A 25,072-nucleotide genomic window follows, 5' to 3' on the forward strand; every position below is an offset into this window, starting at 1 on the left:
AGTGAGGATAAGGACTTGAGAAGGATGAAAGGTTGCACTTTTCTTTCCCCTTTTGTATTTCTCTGACTCCGCTTCCCATTCCCTTTCCTACTATTTTTCTTTCCATTTCATCTTACTTTTGTCTTTTCCCTAATTTTACCACTGAACTCATTTTTCTTTCTTCCACCAAAAGTGACCATAGTAAAGGAGCATAATGTTTTTGTTTGTTTGTAGGATTATAGGATTTAGTGCTGAGAAAGATCTTAGTGAGCATCTAGTCACAAAATCTGAGTTGTGTGAATCATCAGAAACCATCTGGTAAAAGCCTGACCATGAATCTCTTCTACAACATTGTGAATAACCTGCTTCACAACTTAGGGTAAAGGGGAACTCGTTATATCTTGGGGCAGCCCAATCTACTTTTTGACAAGACTGATTGTTTGGAAGTTTTTCCTTAAATTAGACCTAAATCTTTTTAATTGCTATTTATTGCCCCTAGAAATGTACTGTGGTAGCAAGCCTCATCTTCCTTCCATTTGGAAATCTTATAAAACTTGAAGATACCTGCCAAACTCATCCTGCATCTCTTTTCCAGGCTAGGTGTCTCCTATGCCTTTAGTCAGTTCTTATTTAGAATCAGAAAACTGTAGCAAAAAAGGAGGACTAGACCTGCTGTTGTGGGGGAGGCCAGGAGGCCAGGAGTTGAGATCCTTAGTTTGCTTCTGTTGTCTCTGCCAAAGCAAATGAACATTTTTGGTCCTGAAAGGCTGAAACAAAAATATCTTTTATGGAGTTGAAGCTAAAAATAGGCAGTGAGAAAGTTTGAGAGCACCATTTGCTCTTGATGATCTGATCACCAGGACCACTGATGACTGAAAGAACTAGCTGACATTATTACTGGGCTCTTTTCAGGGATTTTTTAAAAACTGTGGACAATAGAGTCTACAAGCTTGCAAAAGGACAAATGCTCTGATAAAAAAAAAAGAAATGGGAAGCCTCACATGTAGCAGCAGGAGCTTCCCCAGAAACCTATGTGGCCTCTTTCAGTTATACTCATGAATTACGTATGGTGGAGGGTCTCTTATGACATGAAGGAGCTGCGTCCACTTTGGGGAATTTGTTTTACTTCTGAGTCTTTCTCTTCACTCAGAAAATCTGGGATACTCATTGTATAACATTGATTATGCAGTTAATTAGTAGTGATGATAATAATTGGTAACATTTATTTAGTACATGTTACCTATGTTATCTCATTTGATTTGAGCCTCACAGCAGCTCAGTAAGGTAGGTTCTATTGTTATCCCCATTTTAAAAATTAGTAATCTGAGTCTGAAAGAGACACAGCTAGTATCTGAGTAAGAATTCCAACTTGTGTTTTCCTGTCTCCAAGTTAAGCACTTCACTAGCACCTTAGCTGTCTGTTGAGTTGTTGCTCACTTATCTCAAAGTCACATGGCTAAAAGGGAAAAATAACTACATGTCAGAAAAGAACTAGTAGCAGAGCTCATGGAAACTGCCTCAAGAATATACTGTCCTTCTCTAGGGATCTTTGTAACCTCAGTCACCTGTAGTAGTCATGTAAGTTATACATCCTAATTCATTATGTAGTTCCTTTTGTTCCCTTGCACTTCCCAGTTGATGGTGTGGATTGTCTGTCAGCGACATTGCTCCCTCTCACCTTCCCATCTACTGTAGCTCCCCAGGTGTCACTTTTTTTTTTTATCATGAGCCCCTTCCATGTACTACAGAGAGGGAAACTTTAGAGTTTACCTGTTTTGGCTGGAGAAACAGCTTGTCCTAATTTACAACTTAAATATGAGGCCAGACTAAACTCTGGAATCTTCTTTCACCATGGTTCCTTAATATCAGTTTTACTGAGAATTCATATCTTCTGATGAGTTTCTAAGACCTCTGAGCCCTCTGAAGTCTTTGAAAAATCTGAGGTGGTTGGTGAGAAAATGATGGAGCTCAGTTGATGTCTACCTTTTTCTAGTCTCTTTAAAAACCTTCCTTTTTAACTTTTCCTCAAAATTGTTTCTAATTTTGAGAATTTCATTCTTTAGAGACTCCTGCATTTCTTCTTATTAATTCCTCTGGAAAATTTTAGGTCATGGGAATCCAGTGCCCTCATTTTGTAGATAGTGTACCTTAGGTCACATGGGCAGCTAGTGGCAGAGTTTGGATTTAAACAGAAATGTTTGGATTAAAAATTCAGTACTTTTTACACAATCTCATGCTAAAGTATCTAATAAAATTGTGTTACTCCCCCTCATTTTAAATACAGGAGATTTAAATATTTTATGCTTTTCTAAGAAAAGAAAATCTAATATAGTTTCCTTTTCTTTCCCCCAGTTTCTTGATTTAAGAAAACCATTCCCTCACCCCTACTTTTTTATAAGAATATTATAATATTTCACTAGTCATGTCAACCCAGATGTCCTATTCAGCTTCACTTTACCTTGGGTAACAAAATTGGAAAAGGGAATTTGTATTTACCTGTGGCATAGATTCCACTTAGTAAGGGTAACTGAAAAATTGTTGATACTCTAACATTTCTCATTTTTACCAATTGGCATACTTTTAAAAATAATTCCATAAACTACATTTAGGGTATTGTTAAGATAAAGCAAACAAAAACAAAATTAAATGTGGATGTATCTGAAATATGTAGATATATATTAAATGTACATAGCATATTTGGTAGTGTTTATGCATTGAGTTTTTATATTAGAACCTACCATATAACAGAATTCAGTGTAACAGTCCTGTCTTGGACATTGTCCAAAAAGGCTTTATCAGAAATACTGGAGCAGTCTCATAATGTGGGGTCTGCTCTGTAATAATTATGGAAACAGGGTTTTAGGTGCTCAGTCAGTGAAGCAGGGGCCTTAGGACCCATAGTGAACCTCAGATATTTTGACATTTGATCGTAACTGTGTTTTTCCATTGCTTATAGTTTCTGAAGACAACGAAGAAAGTGGTATTGATAATGTCCAAGAAGTAACAAGCCCAGAAGTTTCAAATCAGCCCAACAGTGGGTTTGATGATACCCTTGTTTTGGGAGTTTATGTCCATCGAACTGATAGGCTTAGAACAGATTTTATGATTTCTCACCCAATGGTAAAAATCCACGTGATTGACCAGAATACAGGACTGTATGTCAAGAAAGAGCACAGGTAATTATACTTTTCCAGTTGTCTACCCATTGGGGTTGAAAATGGCTATCTTTTAAAAGTTCACACTGTTAGAGTCATAGCATAGATCTTATGTTAATGTACCTTTGCTTTATTTAAACTTGGATATTCTTACTCCTAAAATTGCAAGCTGCTTTCCAAACTTTAAATGTAAATGGTATTACCAAAAAATAAAATTGTCTGAATATTCGGAAGAATTTTGAAAAGAAACCCCCAAAGGTTATTCTTTTTTTTTAAATAAGATATGTGGAAAAAGAAAACAAATATGTTAAAGATTAGCATATAAGACCACTGTACCATTAATTAATCAGTTCATTTATCAAACAAATGTTTGTTGATGACCTATTATATATGAATCACTGAGTTAGGTACTTTGGGGGAAATGTGATAAATAAGAAATGTGATAAATAAAACACAGACCCTACCTTCAAAGAGCTTACCATCTAATGTTCTATGTTAGGCAGTATATTTTATCAAAATCTAAGAAGGCAGAAGTTTCAATCCTGGAGATTAGAACTTGGTTCTGATGTTTTTGGTTTTAATATTTTCTCCCATATAACTCTAGAGGAGTTAGTTACTTTTTAGCTTTTATTATTGGGAACCAAAATAGTTCTTACCTTGATATTATGACTTCTTACCTTTTTATATCATTATGACCTGCTTTACATTACTGTCTCTCCTTCCCTTCCTTCCTTCCTTTTTTCCTTATTCCTCCCTACCTTCCTCCTTCCCTTCTTTCTTTCATTCCTTCCTTTCTTTCTCTACTTCTATTGTTTAATATTAATGTTTTCTTTTTTTTAATATAGCAACCGAGCTGTTTCATCTTTTTATGAACAAGAGAGAGTAGAGAATGTCCTTCCTATTATGACTCAGCCTTATGATTTCAAACATTACAAGTCAAGACTTCCAGAGTGGGAAGAACAAATTGTATTTAATGAACGATTTAGTTATTTCCTCCAAGAATCTGAAGAAAGCCCTAGAGTAATTCTGTTTTTTGAGGTATGTTAAACATAATAGATTTTCATTTTATTTTGACAATTTAGTATATGCCTTATTGCTGAAAAATTGTATTTAATATATAGTAATTTCTCACCTTAAATGTACAACACAATAGTTTAAGATTTTGTCAACAATGACATCTCTGAAATCAGTGTATCAACAATTACTTATTGTATACCTGTTGTGCTTTTGGATGGGGAGTGGTGGTCATAGATTACAAGGAGTGTAAGATATGTTTGGAAATTTCAGAGTGACAAATTTAGGCTTCACTTCAAGCAAAACTTCCTAACAATTAGAACTGTCCAAAAATGGAACGGGACCTAGGAGGGAGGTTGTTTCTACTCATTGGAGGCTTTCAGGTAAAGACTGATGACCACTCATCTTATATGTAGTAGAGGGGATTCTGATTCAGATAAGAGATGAACTAAAGTATATCTGAGACACCATCCAACTCTGAGATTCTGAGAATTATAATATGATTGTCATGAGGGAATTTACAGTCTAATGAGGCAAATGATATATACAAAGACTAATTCAAGATAAGTAATTCCAAGACAGTCATGAACTGTTAGGTGGTGTGGTTAGGCTATAGGTATACAAAGAGTTCAAAGATGGCTGAGATCACTGCAAATTAAAGAAAATTGGATAAGCTCCATGGGGACAGTGGTCTTTGAGATGGGCTACACAAATGAAAAGTATTTATATGCATCTCAGAGCATAGTAATATAAGATATTTTAACTGGTTTGTTTGATTTTAGAAAAATGAAAAGCTCAACTGTTGTAGAACAGATTTCTTAATACAATGGTAAGGCTCAGCAAACCAAACTATGAAACTTTTTTTATATAGCTTTATAAAGATGATCAATAATTCTACTTATTTTACACTCAATTTTGTTAAAGTATATCTCCTCTCCTCTTGTCTAGCCAAATTGTTTGCATGGAAATTCTTGAAGATGAGATTGCAGATTTAGATTTTAATTGCTGTTTATTTTTTATTGGTGGAGATTTTTTTGGTAGATTATCATCTTTTTAAAAAGTAACAGTCTGTTTGGCATAGTTTCTGAGGAAGGGGAAATATTTGCTATTGAGTTATCTGTCCAGCTAGTACTTTCCAGTTGTTGCTTTCCTCACTTAGCCAATATTCTCAGTTTTATGTTTTTCTCTCACTAGTACAATAGTGATGTCGTCTTTTTCCTTCATTAAGCCTTGGGCACTCAAAGGTAAAAATCAAGTCATAAGGCTGGAATGGACAGTTATTTCTTTCTAGAAAGGGCAGCTAGGTGGTACAGTGGATAGAGTGCAGGGCCTAGAATTAGGAAGACTCATCTTCCTGAGTTTGTATCTGTTCTCAGACACTTATTAAATGTGTGACCCTGGGCAAGTCACTTATCCTTGTTTGCCTCAGTTTCCTCATCTGTAAAATGAACTAGAGAAGGAAATGGCAAACCAGTACAGTGTCTCTGCCAGGAAAATCCCAAATGGGTTTACAGATAGTTAGACACAACTGAAATGACTGAACAACAACAAAAATTTCTAGAAAACTACCAAACCCCATAACTTTTACTCTTTCTCTATTAGCAATCAATCGGCAAGCATTTATTAAGTACTTACTATGTGCCAGGCACTGTGTTATGTATAAAGATGGAAGTAAAACAGCTATTACCTCAAGGATTGTATATTTTGTCAGATCCACTCAGATTTTGTACATCTGTATACAGCCTTACTATTGTATAACAGAAGTGGCCTCTGATAATCATTACATTCAGTTTTCTCCCTCCCAACAAAAGTAAATGATGACTGTATACATCCTTCTTCACATGTGAGAGTGTGTGTGTGTGTGCACACATGCATGTGCACCTTTATGTGTTCAGAAATTTATTAGTAACCCTTGGTTTATCAGCCCCAATATGTACCTAGAGGTAAATGAATTTTATTTGTAGAGTCATAGTGATTGGTAAGATTTTCTTTCTGTGCTTGGGGAATTAAACAAAAACTTCACAAAAAGAAAATATGAGATGCAGAAATACATGCTAAACATTAACTTATTTGCTATTAGATTGACTGAGGTACTGTGCAAATAAGATAATATATGATTTTGCTAAACTGAAATTATTTAGATGTCACTTTAAGTTGGTATCTGATATATATATTTTTTAAATGCAACATTAGGATTTTTCTTTCAACTTAGAAAATATTAACATTTGGATCAATCATCACTCAATAAGAATTAATGTGTTTTTTAACTAAATATTTACAGATTCTTGATTTCTTAAGTATGGATGAAGCCAAGGCCAACTCTGAGGTTCAAGTCCAGGAAAGGGGTTTTCGCAAAATTGCCTGGGCATTTCTCAAGGTAATTTTTTAAATGTTCTAAACATTTAAGACCTTCCTTCATGTTCCATGAAGCTATCTACCAGGGTCAGACAGCAGGAAAGTGTCTGAGGCTAAATCTGAACTCACCTCTTTCTGACACTAGGCTCAGCTCACTTTCTCCTTCTCCCTCTCCCTCTACTGTGCCATCATCTGCCTCCATCTTAAGTCTAAGTTTTGAAAGCCATCTTTTTTTATCAAATACTTTATTAACTTCTAGTTTACATCATTCATTTCTGCAAGATTTTGAGTTACAAATTTTCTCCCCATTTTTCCCTTACCCACCACCCCAAAATAACAATCCTACTGGATATCCCCTCCTCCAATCTGCTCTCTCCCATATCTTCTCTGATACCCCCTCTGACTTTCCAGGAGGGCACGGTGGATCTCTATGCCCCAGGGCCTGTATGTCTTATTTCCCAGTTACATGTAAAATAATATTAATAATAGTATGTATATATATACATATATATTTTAAACATTGGATTTAAAACTTTGAATTCCAGATTCATTCCCTTCCCCCCTTGTCACCCACCTTCGCTGGGAAGATAAGCAATTCAATATAGGTTGTACATGTGTAGCTATGCAAAACATTTCCATAGTGGATATATTGTGGAACACTGACTATATTTTGCTCCCTCCTATCCCACCTCCCACTTGTTCTATTATCTGCTTTGATCCTGTCCCTATTCAAAAGTAGGTGTTTCCAACTTCCCTCCCCCCCCCAGCCTGCCCTCCCTTCCATTATATCCCCTCTCTTCCCCTACCCCTCTACTCTCCTGTAGGGTAAGATACCCTATTTAGTGTGTATGTCATTCCCTCCCTAAGCCAAATTCAATAAGAATAAAGTTGACCCATTCCCTTTTGCCTTCCTGTTCTTCCCCTCCATTGTGAACATTTTCCCTTCTCTCTTCTGTATGAGATAATTTACCCCATTCTGTCTCTCCCCATCTCCTCTCATTATATTCCTCTCTCACCTTTTAAGCATCATCCCTTCCTATTCAGTTGGTCCTGTGCCTTCTAAGTATACCTGTACAAATATATATACACACTCACATATGTATTCATATGTCCATATACCCTCCTTTATAGACATAAATATATATTTCTATTCCTGTCAACTATTCTCATACTGAGAAAAGTTTCATAAGTTATAATTATCTTTTTTGCATGTAGGAATGTAAGTAGTTCAACTTTGATAAGTTCCTTATGATTTCTTTTCCCTGTTTGCCTTCTCATGCTTCTCTTGCTTCTTGTATCTGAATGTCAGATTTTCTATTCAACTCTGTTTTTTTTTTCATCAAGAATGCTTGAAAGTCCTCTATTCCACTGAATGGCCATATTTTCCCCTGAAACATGATACTCAGTTTTGCTGGGTAGGTGATTCTTGGTTTATTCCCAGCTCCTTTGACCTCTGGAATATCATATTCCAAGCCCTTCGATCCCTCAGTGTAGAAGCTGCCAGATCCTGTGTTATCCTGATTGTGTTTCCACAATATTGAAATTGTTTCTTCCTGGGTGCTTGTAATATTTTCTCCTTGATCTGGGAACTCTGGAACCTGGCTATAATATTTCTAGGAATTTTCTTTTTGAGATCTTTTTCAGGAGGTGATCAGTAGACTCTTTCAATCAGGGCAATTTTCCTGGAGAAATTCTTGAAGGATGATTTCTAGGTTCTTTTTTGATCATGGCTTTCAGGTAGTCCAATAATTTTTAAATGATTTCTCCTGGATCTATTTTCCAGGTCAGTGGTTTTCCCAATGAAATATTTCACATTGCCTTCTATTTTTTTGTTTGTTTGGATCTGTTTAATAGTATCTTGATTTCTCATAAAGTCACTAGTTTCCATTTGCTCCAATCTAATTCTGAAGGAATGATTCTCTTCAGTGAGCTTTTGAGATTCTCTTTCCATCTGGCAAATTCAGCTTTTTAAGGCATTCTTCTCCTCATTGCCTTTTTGAGCGTCTTTTGCCATCTGAGTTAGTCTATTTTTAAGGTGTTATTTTCTTCAGTCAGGTTGTTGACTCTCATTTCATAATTTTCTAGCATTGTTCTCATTTCTCTTCCCAATTTTTCCTCCCCTTCTCTCATTTGGTTTTCAAAATCCTTCTTAAGGTCCTCTATGGCCTGTAACCAACTGGTATTTTTCTTGGAAGCTTTTGGTGCAGGAGCTCTGACTTCGCTGTCTTCCTCCTGTTCCATGCTTTGATCCTTTTTGTCCCCAAAATAGGCATGTAAAGTTGGGTTGCTCTGCTTGCTTTGCTCCTTTGCCTGCTCATGTTGCCACTCAATTACTTGACTTTTGGGCTTTTTGCCACAGTAGGACTCTGCTACCAGAGAGGAGAGCTTTGTCCCAAAGTGCTGGGATTTTCTCAGCTCCCAAAGGTATTAGTTGGGTGCCCTCTCTGAAGCCTGCACATATCCTGGCAAGCTGGTCACACACCCCAGGACCTCCACCGTAGACCACAATCCAGATCCAAGCAGGTTAAAGCAAGAGCAATTACTTGTGTCTGCAACACCTCAGCCGCTTCTCGCCCTATGGGGCAAAAGCCGGATTGCACTCCAAACTACACACTGCACTGATCTCTCACTTTGTCCTTGGCATCTGTGGGTTGATAATTCTGGAAACCGTCACAGCTTCTGGTGATCTGAAGTCCCTCTAGCCAGCAGCTGGTCAGGCTGCCCTGGGGCTAAGACCCCTGGTTCCAGCAGGGCTGGGGTTGGCTCCCAGAGTGTTTTGCTGGCCGTTTGCTGCCAGGCTGTCCTCAGTGGGAGATTAGCTTCTCTGTGTAATTTTGTGGGTTCTGTACCTCCAAAATTTGTCTAGAGTCATTTTTTACATGAATTGGGGGAGGTGGGAGCTGGACCTGTGAGGAAGTCCTGTTTCTACTCCACTATCTTGACTACGCCTCCTACCTTGGTCATTTCTTACAGCATAATAGTATGCCATCACAATCATATACCACTGTTTGTTCAGTCATTCCACAATTGATGGGAATCCTCCAAGTTTTCAGTTCTTGCTACCACAAAAAGAATTGCTGGGCCCAGAATCAGGAAGACTTAAGTTCAAATCCAGCCTCAGATACTTACTAGTGGTGTGACCCTGAGCAAGTCACTTAACCCTGTTTGCCCCAGTTTATTCATCTGTAAAATGAGCTGGAGAAGGATGGTAAACTACAGTACATTTGCCAAAAAAAAATCCCAAATGGGGTAGAACACAACTGAAATGACTGAACAACAACATGTAGGTCCTTTTTTTCTTTTCTTTGATTTTTTTGGGATACATACCTAGTAGTAGTATGGCTAAGTCACAGTTTTATAGCCTTTTTGGCATAGTTCTAAATTGTTCCCTGGAATGGTTGGACCAGTTCATAATTCTACTAGTAGCACAAAAATGACTCTATTTATTCATATCCCCTCCAGGACTTGTTCTTTTTCTTTTATATGTTAGCTGATCGGGTAGGTATGAGGCGGTACCTCTGAGTTATTTTAATTTGCATTTTTCTAATCAATCTTGAATTAGAACATTTTTATTTGACTATTGATAGCTTTGATTTCTTCTGAAAACTGCTTGTTCAAATCGTCTGAATATTTATTAATTAGGTATTGCCCATGTTTTTATACTTTGGCTCAGTTCTTTATATATTTAAGAAATTAGGCATTTATCAGAGAAACTGGATAAAAAATTGTTTTTCTACTTTCCTTCTTCTTTCTCATTTTGGCTGCTTTGGTTTTTGTGCAAAACCTTTTTAATTTCATGTAATCAAAATCATCCGTTTTAGTTCCCATGATCCTCTTTATCTCATTTGGTCATAAACTTTTATACATAGACATGAGAGGTACATTTTTACATGCTTCTCTAATTTACATAAGATATCACCCTTTATTTCTAAATCATTTATCCAGGCCAACCCATACTCTAGTGTCACAGACCTCTCCTGACCTCCTAAGTTTTACTGAGCTGGAAAAATGTCTCACCCTGACCTTTTGTTAGCTGTGCTCCTCCAATGCTCGATTTGAGACATTACTTTAAAGTTGTTTAAAGGGGAATATTGAGAAAACTCAGCTTTAGTGTTTCTACTACTTTGCCATCTTGGCTCTGCCCCTGGAAGTCTCTCCAGTGCACTTCAGTATGAAACAAAACTGAAAAAATACCTTAAAAGCTGACTAGAATGGACCCTTGATTCTAGGTTTACGACTCTGTATTGTATTAAAGATGTTTTAAAGAAAAAAACTGAAGGTTTTTTTTTTAAGCAAACAAATGACATAGTCAGGCCTAGACCTCAGAAGATTATTTTGGCAGTTATGTGGAAGATGGATTAGAAGAAAGATAGTGTAATCAGGGACACTAAGCCTTGAGGTTAGAGCGGAAACAGATATTATTAATATAAAAGTATACTTGGAAAGAATTGGCAACTCATTAAAACCAAAGGAAAAGGAGGAGTTTATGTTTATTTCTATATCTCTAATCTCTTAGGTAGGTATAATGGTAATGTAAATGGGAAGATCTTTCCCATCCATTAATAGGCCCATGTGACCTGTTATAGTTACATTGAAGCCTGAGTCACATGAGTCTGTAGTGAGAGGAACTTGCCTAGCAGATGGAGCAGGAAGGTAGAGCCTAGAAGATAGAACAGGAAGAGTAAAGCTGGAGTAGAGCTGAGAGAGGAAGCTGGTTAGAGTAGTTAGAGCTGAGGGAGAGAGAGGAAGCAGGCAGCAAGCTGTGAGTATTTGTTTATGGGAAGGTCCTAGAAGGAGGAAGGCTTGGGGATGGCAGTATCTTCTGCACTGTTATTATATGTAGATTTCTTTGTTGCTATGATGGATTTGGCTTTCTGGTATTGGGATTCCACTTTCTGGTGTTTGAGTAAGAGTTTTTGTTCTGTCTTCCATGTGGAGAGTCTGTTATATTTTGGGATTCAGAATTAAGCTGGCATATTCACAGATGCTATAGGCACTCTGAATATTGTGTTGGCACTATAGTAAGCTCTAAGATTAGGAACTTGGAGGGCAGGGAAAATAATTATGTCTAAAACAGAAAGACGAAAATTTGCATGGCAAGTGAATTTAAGGTGTAAGGCAATGACTTCCATGTCAAATATGTTGAATTTAAGATTCTGAGTGGAAATGAAGGAATATTAGTCAAGCAGGAAGATGATTAGAGTTGAGCATATAGATATGCTTGTGAACTGAACCACAGGAATTTATGAGTTCACCAAGGGAAAGTATAAAGCTAAAAAATATAAGATGATCCACATCAGATCCCTAAAGAATACCTACAATAACAGAGTAAAGGTAGTTGATGATTGAGCATATGATACCTAAAAAGCACAATTAGAGAATGGAACCAAGAGAAAGTTTTATCAACAAAGTTAAGGAAGCAGAATACGGTGGCCCTGGCCTATAACTCCTGTTACTAGTTTTACAAAATCTCTATTGCATTCAAATCTTCTCTAACTTCTCTCCCAGTCCTATATGACCATTCACAATTAAAAATGGATGGCTTAAGATGGCAGCGTAAAAACAGGACTTCTGCGTGGCTCCATCTTCCACCCTCTCCAATTCATGTAAAAGGCGATTCTGAACAAACTTTGGAGCTACACAACCCACAAAATGACGCAGAGAAGCTAACCTCCCACTGAGGACAGCCCGGCAGGCAGAAAGGGGCCAGCACAGTGCTCTGGGAGCCAACCCAAGCCCCGTGTAAACCAAGGTTTTAGTCTCAGGGTGGGCTGACCAGCTGCTGGCTGGAGGGACTTCAGATCACCAGCAGCTGTGGCGGTTTCCAGAATTATCAACCCATAGATGCCAAGGACAAAGTGAGAGGTCAGTGCAGTGTGTACTTTGGGACCTGAGAATTTGGAGTGCAATCTGGCCTTTGGCCCACAAGGCGAGAAGTGGCTGAGGTGTTACAGCCAGCTGCTGCCATGTGGCAGCTTCAGCTCCTGGACTGCAGAGTGTAGGGGAACCAAGCAACCAGTCCGAGAGGTAATTGCTCTTGCTTTAACCTGCTTGGATCTGGATTGCAGTCTACAGTGGAGGTCCTGGGGTGTGTGACCAGCTTGCCAGGATATGTGCAGGCTTCAGAGAGGGCACCCAACCTTTGGGAGCTGAGAAAATCCCAGCACTTTGGGACAAAGCTCTCCTCTCTGGTAGCAGAGTCCTACTGTGGCAAAAAGCCCAAAAGTCAAGTAATTGAGTGGCAACATGAGCAGGCAAAGGAGCAAAGCAAGCAGAGCAACCCAACTTTACATGCCTATTTTGGGGACAAAAAGGATCAAAGCATGGAACAGGAGGAAGACAGCGAAGTCAGAGCTCCTGCACCAAAAGCTTCCAAGAAAAATACCAGTTGGTTACAGGCCATAGAGGACCTTAAGAAGGATTTTGAAAACCAAATGAGAGAAGGGGAGGAAAAATTGGGAAGAGAAATGAGAACAATGCTAGAAAATTATGAAATGAGAGTCAACAACCTGACTGAAGAAAATAACACCTTAAAAATAGACTAACTCAGATGGCAAAAGACGCTCAAAAAGGCAATGAGGAGAAGAATGCCTTAAAAAGCTGAATTTGCCAGATGGAAAGAGAATCTCAAAAGCTCACTGAAGAGAATCATTCCTTCAGAATTAGATTGGAGCAAATGGAAACTAGTGACTTTATGAGAAATCAAGGTACTATTAAACAGATCCAAACAAATGAAAAAATAGAAGGCAATGTGAAATATCTCATTGGGAAAACCACTGATCAGGAAAGTAGATCCAGGAGAGATCATTTAAAAATTATTGGACTACCTGAAAGCCATGATCAAAAATAGAACCTAGAAATCATCCTTCAAGAATTTCTCCAGGAAAATTGCCCTGATGTTTTAGAACCAGAGCGCAAAATAGAGGTTGAAAGAGTCCACTTCACCTCCTGAAAAAGATCCCCAAAAGAAAACTCCTAGGAATATTATAGCCAGATTCCAGAGTTCCCAGATCAAGGAGAAAATATTACAAGCATCCAGGAAGAAACAATTTCAATATTGTGGAAACACAATCAGGATAACACAGGATCTGGCAGCTTCTACACTGAGGGATTGAAGGGCTTGGAATATGATATTCCAGAGGTCAAAGGAGCTGGGAATAAACCAAGAATCACCTACCCAGCAAAACTGAGTATCCTGTTTCATGGGAAAATATGGTCATTCAGTGGAATAGAGGACTTTCAAGCATTCTTGATGAAAAAAAAACAGAGTTGAATAGAAAATCTGACATTCAGATACAAGAAGCAAGAGAAGCATGAGAAGGCAAACAGGGAAAAGAAATCATAAGGAACTTATCAAAGTTGAACTACTTACATTCCTACATGCAAAAAAGATAATTATAACTTATGAAACTTTTCTCAGTATGAGAATAGTTGACAGGAATAGAAATATATATTTATGTCTATAAAGGAGGGTATATGGACATATGAATACATATGTGAGTGTGTATATATATTTGTACAGGTATACTTAGAAGGCACAGGACCAACTGAATAGGAAGGGATGATGCTTAAAAGGTGAGAGAGGAATATAATGAGAGGAGATGGGGAGAGACAGAATGGGGTAAATTATCTCATACAGAAGAGGGAAGGGAAAATGTTCACAATGGAGGGGAAGAACAGGAAGGCAAAAGGGAATGGGTCAACCTTATTCTCATTGAATTTGGCCTAGGGAGGGAATGACATACACACTAAATAGGGTATCTCACCCTACAGGAGAGTAGAGGGGAAGGGGAAGAAAGGGGATATAATAGAAGGGAGGGCAGGCTGGGGGGGGGAGGGAAATTGGAAGCACACACTTTTGAAAAGGGGAAGGATCTAAGTAGAGAATAGAACAAGTGGGAGGTGTGATAGGATAGAGGGAAATATAGTCAGTTTTCCACAATATATCCACAATGGAAATATTTTGCATAGCTACACATGTACAACCTATATTGAATTGCTTATCTTCCCAGCGAAGGTGGGTGACAAGGGGGGAAGGGAATGAATCTGGAACCCAAAGTTTTAAAATCAAATGTTTAAAAATATACATGTTATCATTAATATTTTACATGTAACTGGGAAATGAGATATACAGGCACTGGGGCATAGAGATCCACCATGCCCTACTGGAAAGTCGGAGGAGGGATGGGGGAAGATATGGGAGAGAGCTGATTGGGAGAGGGGATATTCAGTGGGAATACTGTTTTGAGGTGGCGGGTAAGGAAAATTGGAGAGAAAATTTGTAACTCAAAATCTTGTGTAAATGGATGATGTAAACTAAAAAATAAAAGAGAATATTAAAAAAAAAAGAAATTATCAATGGGATGATTTCAGAAAAAAAATGGGAAAACTTCTATTCCAATTAAGACAACAATCCAAGACAATTCCAAAGGACCCCTAATAAAAAATGTTCTCCACTCCAAAGGGAGAACTGACGAATTCTGAATTTTAGGTAGCATGTCCTGACTGTAGTTCTTAATGTTGTTATTCAGTCATTTTTCAGTCATGTTCTGCTCTCCATGACCCCATTTGGGGCTTTTTTGGCAAAGATAATTGAGTGGCTAGCCATTTCCTTCTCTAGCTTATTTTACAGATGTGGAAATGGAGGCAGACAGGGTTAAGTAATTTATCCAGGGTCACACAGCTAATAAGTGTCTAAGGCCAGATTTGAACTCTTAAAGACGAGTCTTCCTGATGCCAGGCCCAGGATTCTATCTACTGTGCCACCTGGCTCTCCTGTGGCTCTTAATATCTGAACTTTCTTTCTGGCTGCTTGAGTTATTTTTTTTCTTTGACCTGGAAGCTCTGGATTTTGGCTCTAGAGTTCCTGGGAACATTAATTTTGAGGATTTTTTTTTCCACTAAATGACTGATAGATTTCTTATATATACAGTTTGTCCTCAGATCCTAATAAGACCATGAAGTAATAATAGATAGGCAAGTTCCATTGATGTATCTGGATTTTTGTATGGTTAAGTTTTTTAGTTAGTCCACTGATTCTTAGATCATGTCTCCTTGACCACTTTTCCATGTCAGTTGTTTTTGTTAGGAGATGACCTTACTTTTTCTTATTTTACTGTAATTATTTGATTTTGTTTCAATTTTTCTTCTTTACATAGTCTCCAATTTCTGCCTTCTCCAGTTTGATTTTTCAAGCAGTATGTTATATAAGTTTTTGTAGTTTCTCTACTAAACTGTTAATTCTGTTTCCACTTTTTGCCTCTTTGGTTCTCTCCTCTCCTTTCTAAACCTTTTGTCTAGAGCTTTCTTTTCACATATTTGATCATTAAAAAAAAAATAACTCTGACTTCATTTCTTTCAGGAATTCCAGTAGACCTTGTAGCAAATCTGTGACTTAATTTGAGACCTTGCTTATAGATTTGGATATAAAATTATTTTCTTTTTCTGGGTGTGTGCTCTAAGAATCCTTGACTTCAAGGCTATTTCTTTATCATTGGTATTTTCTTGTGCTCACTCATTTTTCTATTTATTGAATTGGGACTTTGTGTTGGGGGCAGTCTTTGTGTACTTTTGGAACAAATTGTGGACCCTCTTTGGTACTGATCTGTATTATTTTAACTCTAGATACATTAAGTACCTCAGGAGTGACTGACCAGCACTGTTCAGTGATGGAGTATGCTAGGTACTTTGGGTATGAGGTAGTGTGGGATAGTCTGAACTGGAGAGCACAGCACACTGATCATTGTCCTCTCAGTTTGGGCCTAGTTTGATATCAGGGCAATATAGCTGCAGATTTAAAGCATCCTTAGCTAGACTGCAGACTGGGCTCTTGCCTTCTTGCCTGTAGTTTCAGGCTCTAGGTTTCTCTGGCTTGGTGCTAGTCTCTGAGTTGGAAAGCTTCCATAAACTGTTTTCAGGTCAGCCTTTTCTTTCTGGACCCCTTTCCTAGTACCTACAAGCTTTTGGCTGTCTCTTTACATAGATCTAAGCTGGCAAAATGCACTTACTGTACTTTTCTCTTTGGAATTCATGGTCATTTCTCAACCCTGTGCTCTTTTGTCATTTTTGTTAAAGCTGTTGTGAGAGAGCTAAACTGTTCTGTTTTTACTCACTTTTCTATCTTGTAGAAACTCTCCCTCTTGCTCAATAATTAACTGTCTCTCATTTATACCTCACCATCTTTTGCTCCTTCCATCTTCTGGCATGCACTGAGAGCCCTGATTCCCTCTGGATGACTACATTCCTGGTCACCTTTTCCACTGTTGCTTGGAATGCTCCTTGTTTCCCAAACCTCTTTTTTTATGAAATTCATTCAGTTAAATTTGCCCCCCTAATCTAGCTTTCTATAGGTCCTTGTCTACTGATTCTCTGGACACTACACTATTCATCCATTCACAATGATTTCAGTACTTGCTTAACCTTCCTCTCTACTACAAATCCTGCCCTCATACCAGCTATCTTCAACATAGTGATGTTTCCTCATATACTCTAACTTCACAACTTCTTAATCTGGTCATTTCCCATACCTTGCTTTTTCCCTTCACCTCAGCTATACATAAGGGTCAAACCCTTAATCCTGTCATCACCTACTGTTGATATATGTTGAAGAACTCTGGAATTCTTTTATCTGATCTTTTATCTTTACATGTATCTCTGTGTCTTAATCCTCTAAAATTTACTTTTTAATCTACATCAGGATATCTTATCTCTCTGTACATATCTTTTATGTACCAATATATGTATATATTAATCCTTAGCCTTTAGATTGCAAGTCTCTTGACTGTAGGGACCTTTTTTTTTTGCTTTTTTTTTTTTGTTCATGTCCTCAACACTAAGGACATTATTTGGCACTTAAAAAGTGTTTAATAAATCCATGCTGATTGATTGCTTGATGGTCAATTTGTTAGGAGTTGTGTAGTAATGGGATCAAAGATACAGATAGAGGAATTAGCATTAGTGAGCAGTAAGTATATCTCTTCTGCTGTGACAAAATCAGAACCCAAAATGTTTCCTTATTTTTCTGTTGTGAAGTTAGGGAGGTTTTTTTATTTACTAAAATTTTTTACTTAAATTTTATTTTTCTGTGTCATAATATTGCCATCTTGTGGCACTCTGGGACATTGCCATAAAAGTTCTTTTAGGGTATAAGGCTGTTTTATAAATTGCACTTGAAGAATTTTATTAGCATATTTTACAACATTTTTATATTTGTGGATTATTTATTTCATATTTTTATTGTTAGTTCATTTAGTTATCCAGTGAAGTATTCAGCAAATATTAGGCTTCTAAAGCCTTTGAATGGTGAGTCGACTCAAGTTAAATTTGAAGTGGTAGCAGAAATCATCCCCAATTATTCAACCTGTTGTCTGTGACTTTAAGATTTATCTTTTTTTAAAATTTCATTCAGAATTTGTGAGAGTGGTAGTATCTTTTTTTTTTTTTTTTGCCTTTTTGGAGGGCAATTGGGGTTAAGTAACTTGCCCAAGGTTACACGGCTAGTTTTTTCGTGCCTGAGGCTGGAACTGAACCTCCAGGGCCAGTGCTTTACTCACTGCACCACCTAGCTGCCCCAAGAGTGGTAGTATCTTGGTTGAGGTTAATTTATTGCTATATTGACTATTTTGGGATGATTCAGATCTATGATTTCATTAGTATGAGTACTAACTTCATCGATGCTGATTATAACACTTCCATATATAGTTTCATAATTTAATGTAACCAAAAACATTATCCCCTGGTAGCCAACTTCTGGTGATAAGCCTTCTCATATTAAGATGATTACTAGCTGGTAATTCAAAGTCAAGAAAGTGCTTTTAAGCTTATTAGAACCTGTAAGAGTTTATTCTCTACTAGTATATAGCCTTTGAAGATACAAGGTCACTTCTGTACCACAATTAATGTGTTGGAATAAAACTTCAGTGTACATAGGACTTAGAAGGAAAATATAATTTCAAGTGGAATTGAATTTCTTGGCTTTTGTTCAGTTTTGTTCAGTTCGTACTCTTTGTGGCCCCATTTGAGGCTTTTTTGGCAAAGATACTGGAATGGCTTGCCATTTCCTTCTCCTGCTCATTTTACAGATGAGGAAACTGAGGCAAACAAGTTTAAGTGACTTACTCAGGGTTACACAGTTAGTAAATGTCTGAGGCTGGATTTAAACTCAGGAAAATCAGTCTTCCTGACTTCAGGCCCAGCACTGTATCCACTGAATCAGCTTTATCTCTCAAGTTGTGCCCCCTAATAGTGCAGATTTCAACCCAAACAAACCTATCTTGTGTGACTCTTGTCCGTGTTTTTCCATAAATTTGCTCTAGGGGATCTGGGAGCCTTCCTCACTTTCCCCTGACATTAGGAAGATACCTTACTCTCCCTTCCTTTCTCTCAATCTAGTCAAACTGGTCTTCCCTCTCTTCCTCCCACATGATATACCAGTTCTGTTCTCCTAGGATCTTAACTTTGCTGTTATCCTCAATGCCTCATGCCACACATCCAATCACTGACAAATCTTTCCACTACTACAGCTATAATATCCATCAAATCAACCCCTTCTCACTATTCTTTCATCTGCAGCCTTAGTTCAGGCCCTCATCATTTCTCCTCCTTTAAGGCCTAACTCAAGTACCTGTTCTCACATAAAGCTCTTGCCAAGATCCCCTTAACTCCGAGTGCTCTCCCTCTCAAACTATGTGGTATTCAAGTTATGGTTATATTTATACTTATATTTAACTATTTTGCATTTATTTTCTTTATATTTATCCTATATATATATTTTTTGGAGGGGGGAGGGCAGGGCATTTGGGGGTAAGGGACTTGCCCGAGATCACATGGCTAGTACATGTTAATGTCTGAGGCCGGATTTGAACTGAGGTCCTCCTGACACCAGGGCTGGTGCTCTATTCACTGTGCCAACTAGCCACCACATATTTATCTTATATAAACTACCTAGAATATATGTCATTGTTGTTTCTCCTGTTAGAATGAAAGCTTCTTGTGAATAGGGACAGTTTAATGCATTTCGTTAAAAAAAGAGACACGTGAAATACAAAAATTTTGTTTAAGGTACTTTAAAAACTTGACCTATTACTTTGTTTAACCCATTGATTTAAATAATTTCCTTCCCTTTAGCTAAGGACTTAAAAGTGGGGCATCTGAATCAGCCAAAATGGTATTTTGAGAATGAGTTCCTGATACTATTCTTACACTTTGTTGATTTTTTTTTTAGCTTGTAGGGGCCAATGGAGTTTTGAATATCAATGGGAAACTCCGTCTTCAACTATACTGTCCCCCTCCTAGGATTAGATCACAGTCAAATGTTGTTGAGGTCTTTGAATGGTGGTCAAAATGTCCAAGGATTCGTTATCCATCAACATTATATGTGACCATAAAAGGCCTGAAACTCCCAGATCATGTAAGTTATTTTGTTTTTGGTATTTGGTAGGATTATAAGTCACTTATATTCTCAGAAGTTACAATTAAGCAATGACCAGATTTATTTTCCAGAGTAAGAAAGTCTTTTGAATCATTAAATCATAGCTTTTTTAGAACTGGAAGAGGCATTAACTGGGAAATATGGCATTCTCCGTAGCTATATATAGTAACTGCTAAAGTCTGAGTGTGGTTTGAAACTTTAGCTACAACTGTATTAAAAGACAGTTTGCCAAAGTATTTTTTTTAATTATGAGAAAATAACCAAAACTCTACAATGCTTAAATGGATTTGTGATCATAGTGATTTAAGAATCCTTCCAGTGATACAAATTATAGCCCAGCAGTGCCTGCCTGCAATGTCTTCTTGTAACAGAGGGTCCACTCAGAATATTGTGGGGTGGCTTTCTTGTATGGCCTTTGTATTACAAAAACAACAGTGGAAACTGCAGAATCTCCCAGCCCTTTCCCCCCCTTATACAATTTTGTTGTAATATCTTTATGCCCCTTCCCCATTATCATGCCTTGGTTATAATAAGTTATAGCTTGCTCACTTCTACCATGTCTCCTCACCATTGGCAATGGAGAGTCTAAAACTTTGCTCTCTTTTTTAAAAAAGTCTGATTATAGTCATTAAGACAATATTTTAATGCTGTTAATACAGTTAGTCAGTCATCAAGTATTAAGCATTTACTATGTGGCAGGAACTGTACTAAGCACTGGTACCAAGAGAAGCAAATATACTGTTGTTGTCATTGAGAAGCTCCCATTCTAATTCAGAAAACAATGTATAAATAACTGGACACATATAAAATGCATATAGAATAGATGGAAGTAATCTCACAAAGAAGGGTGGGGGGAATGGGAGAAGGGAGCAAGTGGAGCCTAGGAAAGGCCTTCTGCAAAAGGTGGAATTTTAATTGGGCCTTGAAGGAAGTCAGGGAAGCTAAGAGGCAGCATTGAGGAACCAGAATGTTCCACGCATGGGGGACAACCAGGGCCAAGGCACAAAAACAGGCAGTGAAGTCAGCTGTGCTAAGAACAGCAATAAAGTCAGTGAATCTGGATCTTAGTGTACACAGAGAGAAGTAAAGTGTGAGAAGACTGGACAGGTAGGAAAGAGTCAGATTATGAAGAGCCTTAAATGCTAAACAAAGGACTTTATGTTTGATCCTAGAGGTAATAGGAGGCAGCCACTGGAGTTTATTAAAGATTGGAGTGACATGGTCAGACTTGAACTTTAGGAAAATCCCTTTGGTAGATCAGCCAGGGGAGGGTAAATTGGAATGGGGAAGGATGAGGCAGTAACCAACTATAAAGCTATTACAGTAATTCATTCTAGAGATGATGAGGACTGTTACTAAAATGTTGTCTGTGTGACAAAAAGGGACATATATGAGAGATATGAAGGTAGATGCAATATTTGACCACAGGCCAGATATGTGAGGTGAATATTAGTGAAGAATGGAGGGTGACACTAAAGTTTTTCTTCCTGAGTGGCTGGGAAGATGGTGGCACTAAAAGGTTTGAGAAAATAGCTTTTAAAGCATAACAATATTCTATAACTTAATACATCCTATTAAACATTAAAAGATATTGCCAATATGGTTGTACATGAATAAGTTATAAAAGGTTCCTATAACAAGAGATGATTCAGAAATGAAATTAGGAAATCTATGAGGATATAAAATTATTACTAAAGACTTATTACAATAAATTACAAATTTCACTAATACTGGTTAATATAACTCCAGGGTATTATTTTACAACTGAAGCTAAGTAACCGAGGTAAAAAGAACCAAAAGCTTATGATTATGTGATAGAATATGAATGATTTCGAAGTTAAGAATTTCTTAGAATAGCATATCCTTTTGGTACAGGTATAGAAAGAAGGTGGTAAGAATATAATACTTGTTAGATAGAGAATGGAATGGACACAGGAATGGAAGTCTCTCCTCTTAACAATAATGTCAGAAAAAAACCCAGATTTTCAAAGTTCTGGAAGGACTGTCATTTAAGGCAGCAAACCCTCTTGTTCTGTTTGCATCCATTTGTGAAGCTATGTCTGCAAAATAAAAATAGATAAAATCAACTGGTTTAAGTATTAATTTTTGAAGAATTTCCCCCTATATTGATTGTTCTTGGATCTTAAAACATTTTGTGTGCTCTAAATATGGGCTTTACAAGATTGTTGTGTCCAATTAATTGTAGGTAGATCCTTCTTTTCGTTCTATGATGGCACTTCAGCAGGAACAAGGTAGTACATCATACTGTGAACTTCAGAAGGAGACAAGTAAAAGAGGTAATGAACCAGTTCCAGATGACCAAAAGGAAATAATAAAGTGGTCAAGGTTGCCTGGGCAGGTGAGAGATTTTGATAATATTAAATTCATTTATAGATTAATACTCTTTACATATTTATTTTAAGTTGTAGTAGATATGTCCATATAAGCAATTAATAAGTATTTGTTTATTGAATTTGAAACATCCTTAGTCTAGCTAGGCAATAACTGCAAAAGCTGAGTTTTCCTAACAGACCCTGGAACAAATGTGGCTCTTTCTTTTGCTTAGTTGGTTATGCCCCCAGACCCTGGTTCTTCGGTTCATGTTGGCTTCTCCATCAATCATGCTCCCAAACCTGTCTTTCTCTAAAAAGTAGTTTACTGCAAAAGTCTTTTTCTTTGTTCATTTAGTCATTCAATAAATATTTGTTGAGTATCTGTTAGGTGTATAGCACTGTACTGTATCTTTTTAGGATACAAATAGTATAATTTTACAGCAATGAGTATTTATTAAGCACCTACTATTAAGCAAGGCACTCTGGCATACGCTGGAGGATACAAAGATATATAATAATATAGTCCCTGTCTTTAAAGAACTTAGCTCTTATACTGGTGAGGTGATGGTGATGGCCAGGGGTCCGGAGAGAATGTAGCATGTATAAAGAGGTGAAACATGATACCCTCCCCCCGCTCCAGTCTATCGCCTGGTTGATTCCCAATACAAATGGAGGCTTTTGGATTTTTTTTTTTTTAACATAACCAATGTGATTTTTTTTTTACTTGACTGTACATATTTGTAATGGGTTTCATTTTTCTTGCTTTCTCATTTAGGGATGAAGGGGGAGGTGGGAGAGAGAGTTTGATCCTGAAAATAAAACTGAATTTTAAAAAAAGAATAATACAAGGTAGGATGCAATGGAGGCAAGGATACAATTAAAACAAAGTCCTAAGAAAACTTGAGGAGAGAACACTTTCATTTGGAAAGGCTTTGTGGAGGAGGGGATGTCTGAAGTAAGGCTTGAAGGAAGATCAGAAATTTAAGAAGTAGAGATGAGAGTGCTTTCATGCACAGAAATGGAGATAACATGTTGATTTTGGGTAATAACTCATGTTCTGTTTGGCTTGAAGGCAGAGTATGTGATATGTATGAAACAAGGCTAGAAAAGTAGATTGGAGCCAGATGATGAAGGGACAAGGGAGGCTAAGGAGTTTGTATTTTGTTCTAGAGACCAGGGGCTTTTTCATAATTTTTGCGCAAGGTGGCCACACTTATGTCTTCTCAAGTTTATTCTGATAGCTATGTGAAGAATGTATTGGTGAGGAGAGTGATTAAAGGGGCAAGATCATGAGTTAAGTTTGGGATTTAATGAGAAGGAGGTGTTAGCAGGACAGTTAGGCAACGTCCAGGGCAGCTCTCTAGAAGGAAGTTGGAGATTTGAAACTGGAGTTCAGGAGAGATATGTATATCCAGTGGGGTTGGATACATATGCTTAGTAGTCGTCAGTTTTAAGATATTTTGAGGAGCCATCATCCAGTCAGTCGCTATCATTTATTAAACATTGAGGTGATCATTGAGCTTTTGGGAGTGGATGGAATCATCAGCCATTAGAATTGAGAGAGAAAGGAGAGGAGAGAAAAGAAGCACTAGGACATGACCTTTATGGACCTTCGCACTTGAGAGGTGGGGAGGAAGGTAATTTTCCAGCAAAAATGACTGAAAAGGAGCACTCATATAGATAAGAGAAGCAGGAGAGGCCCCAGCATGGAAAACAAGAGAGGAGTCAGTACTGAGCTTTTTCAGTGCTGCGCCTTTAAAGGGCAGCCATCCATAGTGATTGGTGCCAAGAATGGTCAAGGAAAATGAAGACAGTGGGAAAAGCTATCAGAGCTAGCAACTGAAGCAGTTATTATTGACTTTTTGGAGAGCTCTCTTAGAAGCCTTAGACTTGAGAACCAGATTTCAAGGGGGCTCCAGAGAGGCAGTAAGTAGACTACATGTAGCTGGGACTAGCAGCGAAAAAAGAGGAGAGACATTGAATTTGGCTTTGGGAGGGAATGACATGCACACCAAACAGGGCATCTTGCCCTACAGGAGAGTAAGGGGGAGGGGAACGAGAGGGGGGATGATGGAGGGGAGGGCAGGTTGTGGGGGAGGGTAGTTAGAAACACACACTTTTGAAAAGGGACAGGATCAAAGTAGAGGATAGAACAGGTAGGGGGTGGGATAGGATGGAGCAAAATATAGTCAGTCTTTCACAATATATCCACTATGGAAATGTTTTGCATAGCTACACATGTACAACCTATATTGAATTGCTTATCTTCCCAGTAACGGTCGGTGAAGAGGGAGGAAGGGAAAGAATCTGGAACTCAAAGTTTTAAAATCAAATGTTTAAAAAATATTATTATTATTTACATGTAACTGGGTAATAAGATATACAGGCACTGGGGTATGGAGATCCATCTTGCCATACCTGAAAGTTAGAGTAGGGATGGGGGAGGATATAGGAGAGAGTAGATTGGGGGATGAGGTATATAGTAGGATCGCTGTTTTGAGGTGATGGGTAGGGGAAAGACAGGGAGAAAATTTGTAACTCAAAATCTTTTGGAAATGAATGTTGTAAACTAAAAATAAACAAAATTTAATTTAAAAAAAAGAAAAGAAAAAAAGAGGAGAGAGTTGGGACAATCTTTTCAAGTAAAGCATTGTCAAGGGAAGTTTTTTTTTTTTTTAATGGATAGGGAGTCCTGAATATAGACACAGACAGACAGACAGACAGACAGACAGACAGACAGACAGACAGACAGACAGACAGATAGATAGATAGATAGATAGATAGATAGATAGATAGATAGATAGATA

General features: G+C 37.7%; 1 protein-coding gene across 7 annotated transcripts in view; it reads left to right on the forward strand.

Annotated features, from left to right (window-relative positions):
* The window catches only part of AHI1 (Abelson helper integration site 1), a 259,337-nt gene that overhangs the window by 25,010 nt on the left and 209,255 nt on the right, over positions 1-25,072 (forward strand). For all 7 annotated transcript variants that reach the window (XR_011166306.1, XM_069077308.1, XM_069077310.1 and 4 more), the window contains 5 exons: positions 2,936-3,155; positions 3,980-4,172; positions 6,430-6,525; positions 19,726-19,911; positions 22,139-22,291. Coding sequence is in view for 6 of the 7 variants with exons in the window: in XM_069077308.1 (XP_068933409.1) it covers positions 2,936-3,155; positions 3,980-4,172; positions 6,430-6,525; positions 19,726-19,911; positions 22,139-22,291 (848 nt within the window). In the remaining variant the exon portion in view is untranslated. The remainder of the gene's footprint in view (positions 1-2,935; positions 3,156-3,979; positions 4,173-6,429; positions 6,526-19,725; positions 19,912-22,138; positions 22,292-25,072) is intronic.

Source organism: Petaurus breviceps, unplaced genomic scaffold, assembly GCF_028583685.1.
Source record: "Petaurus breviceps papuanus isolate PSGF00001 unplaced genomic scaffold, PetGlider_PUasm1.0 90977, whole genome shotgun sequence".
NCBI classification, from domain to species: Eukaryota; Metazoa; Chordata; class Mammalia; order Diprotodontia; family Petauridae; genus Petaurus; species Petaurus breviceps.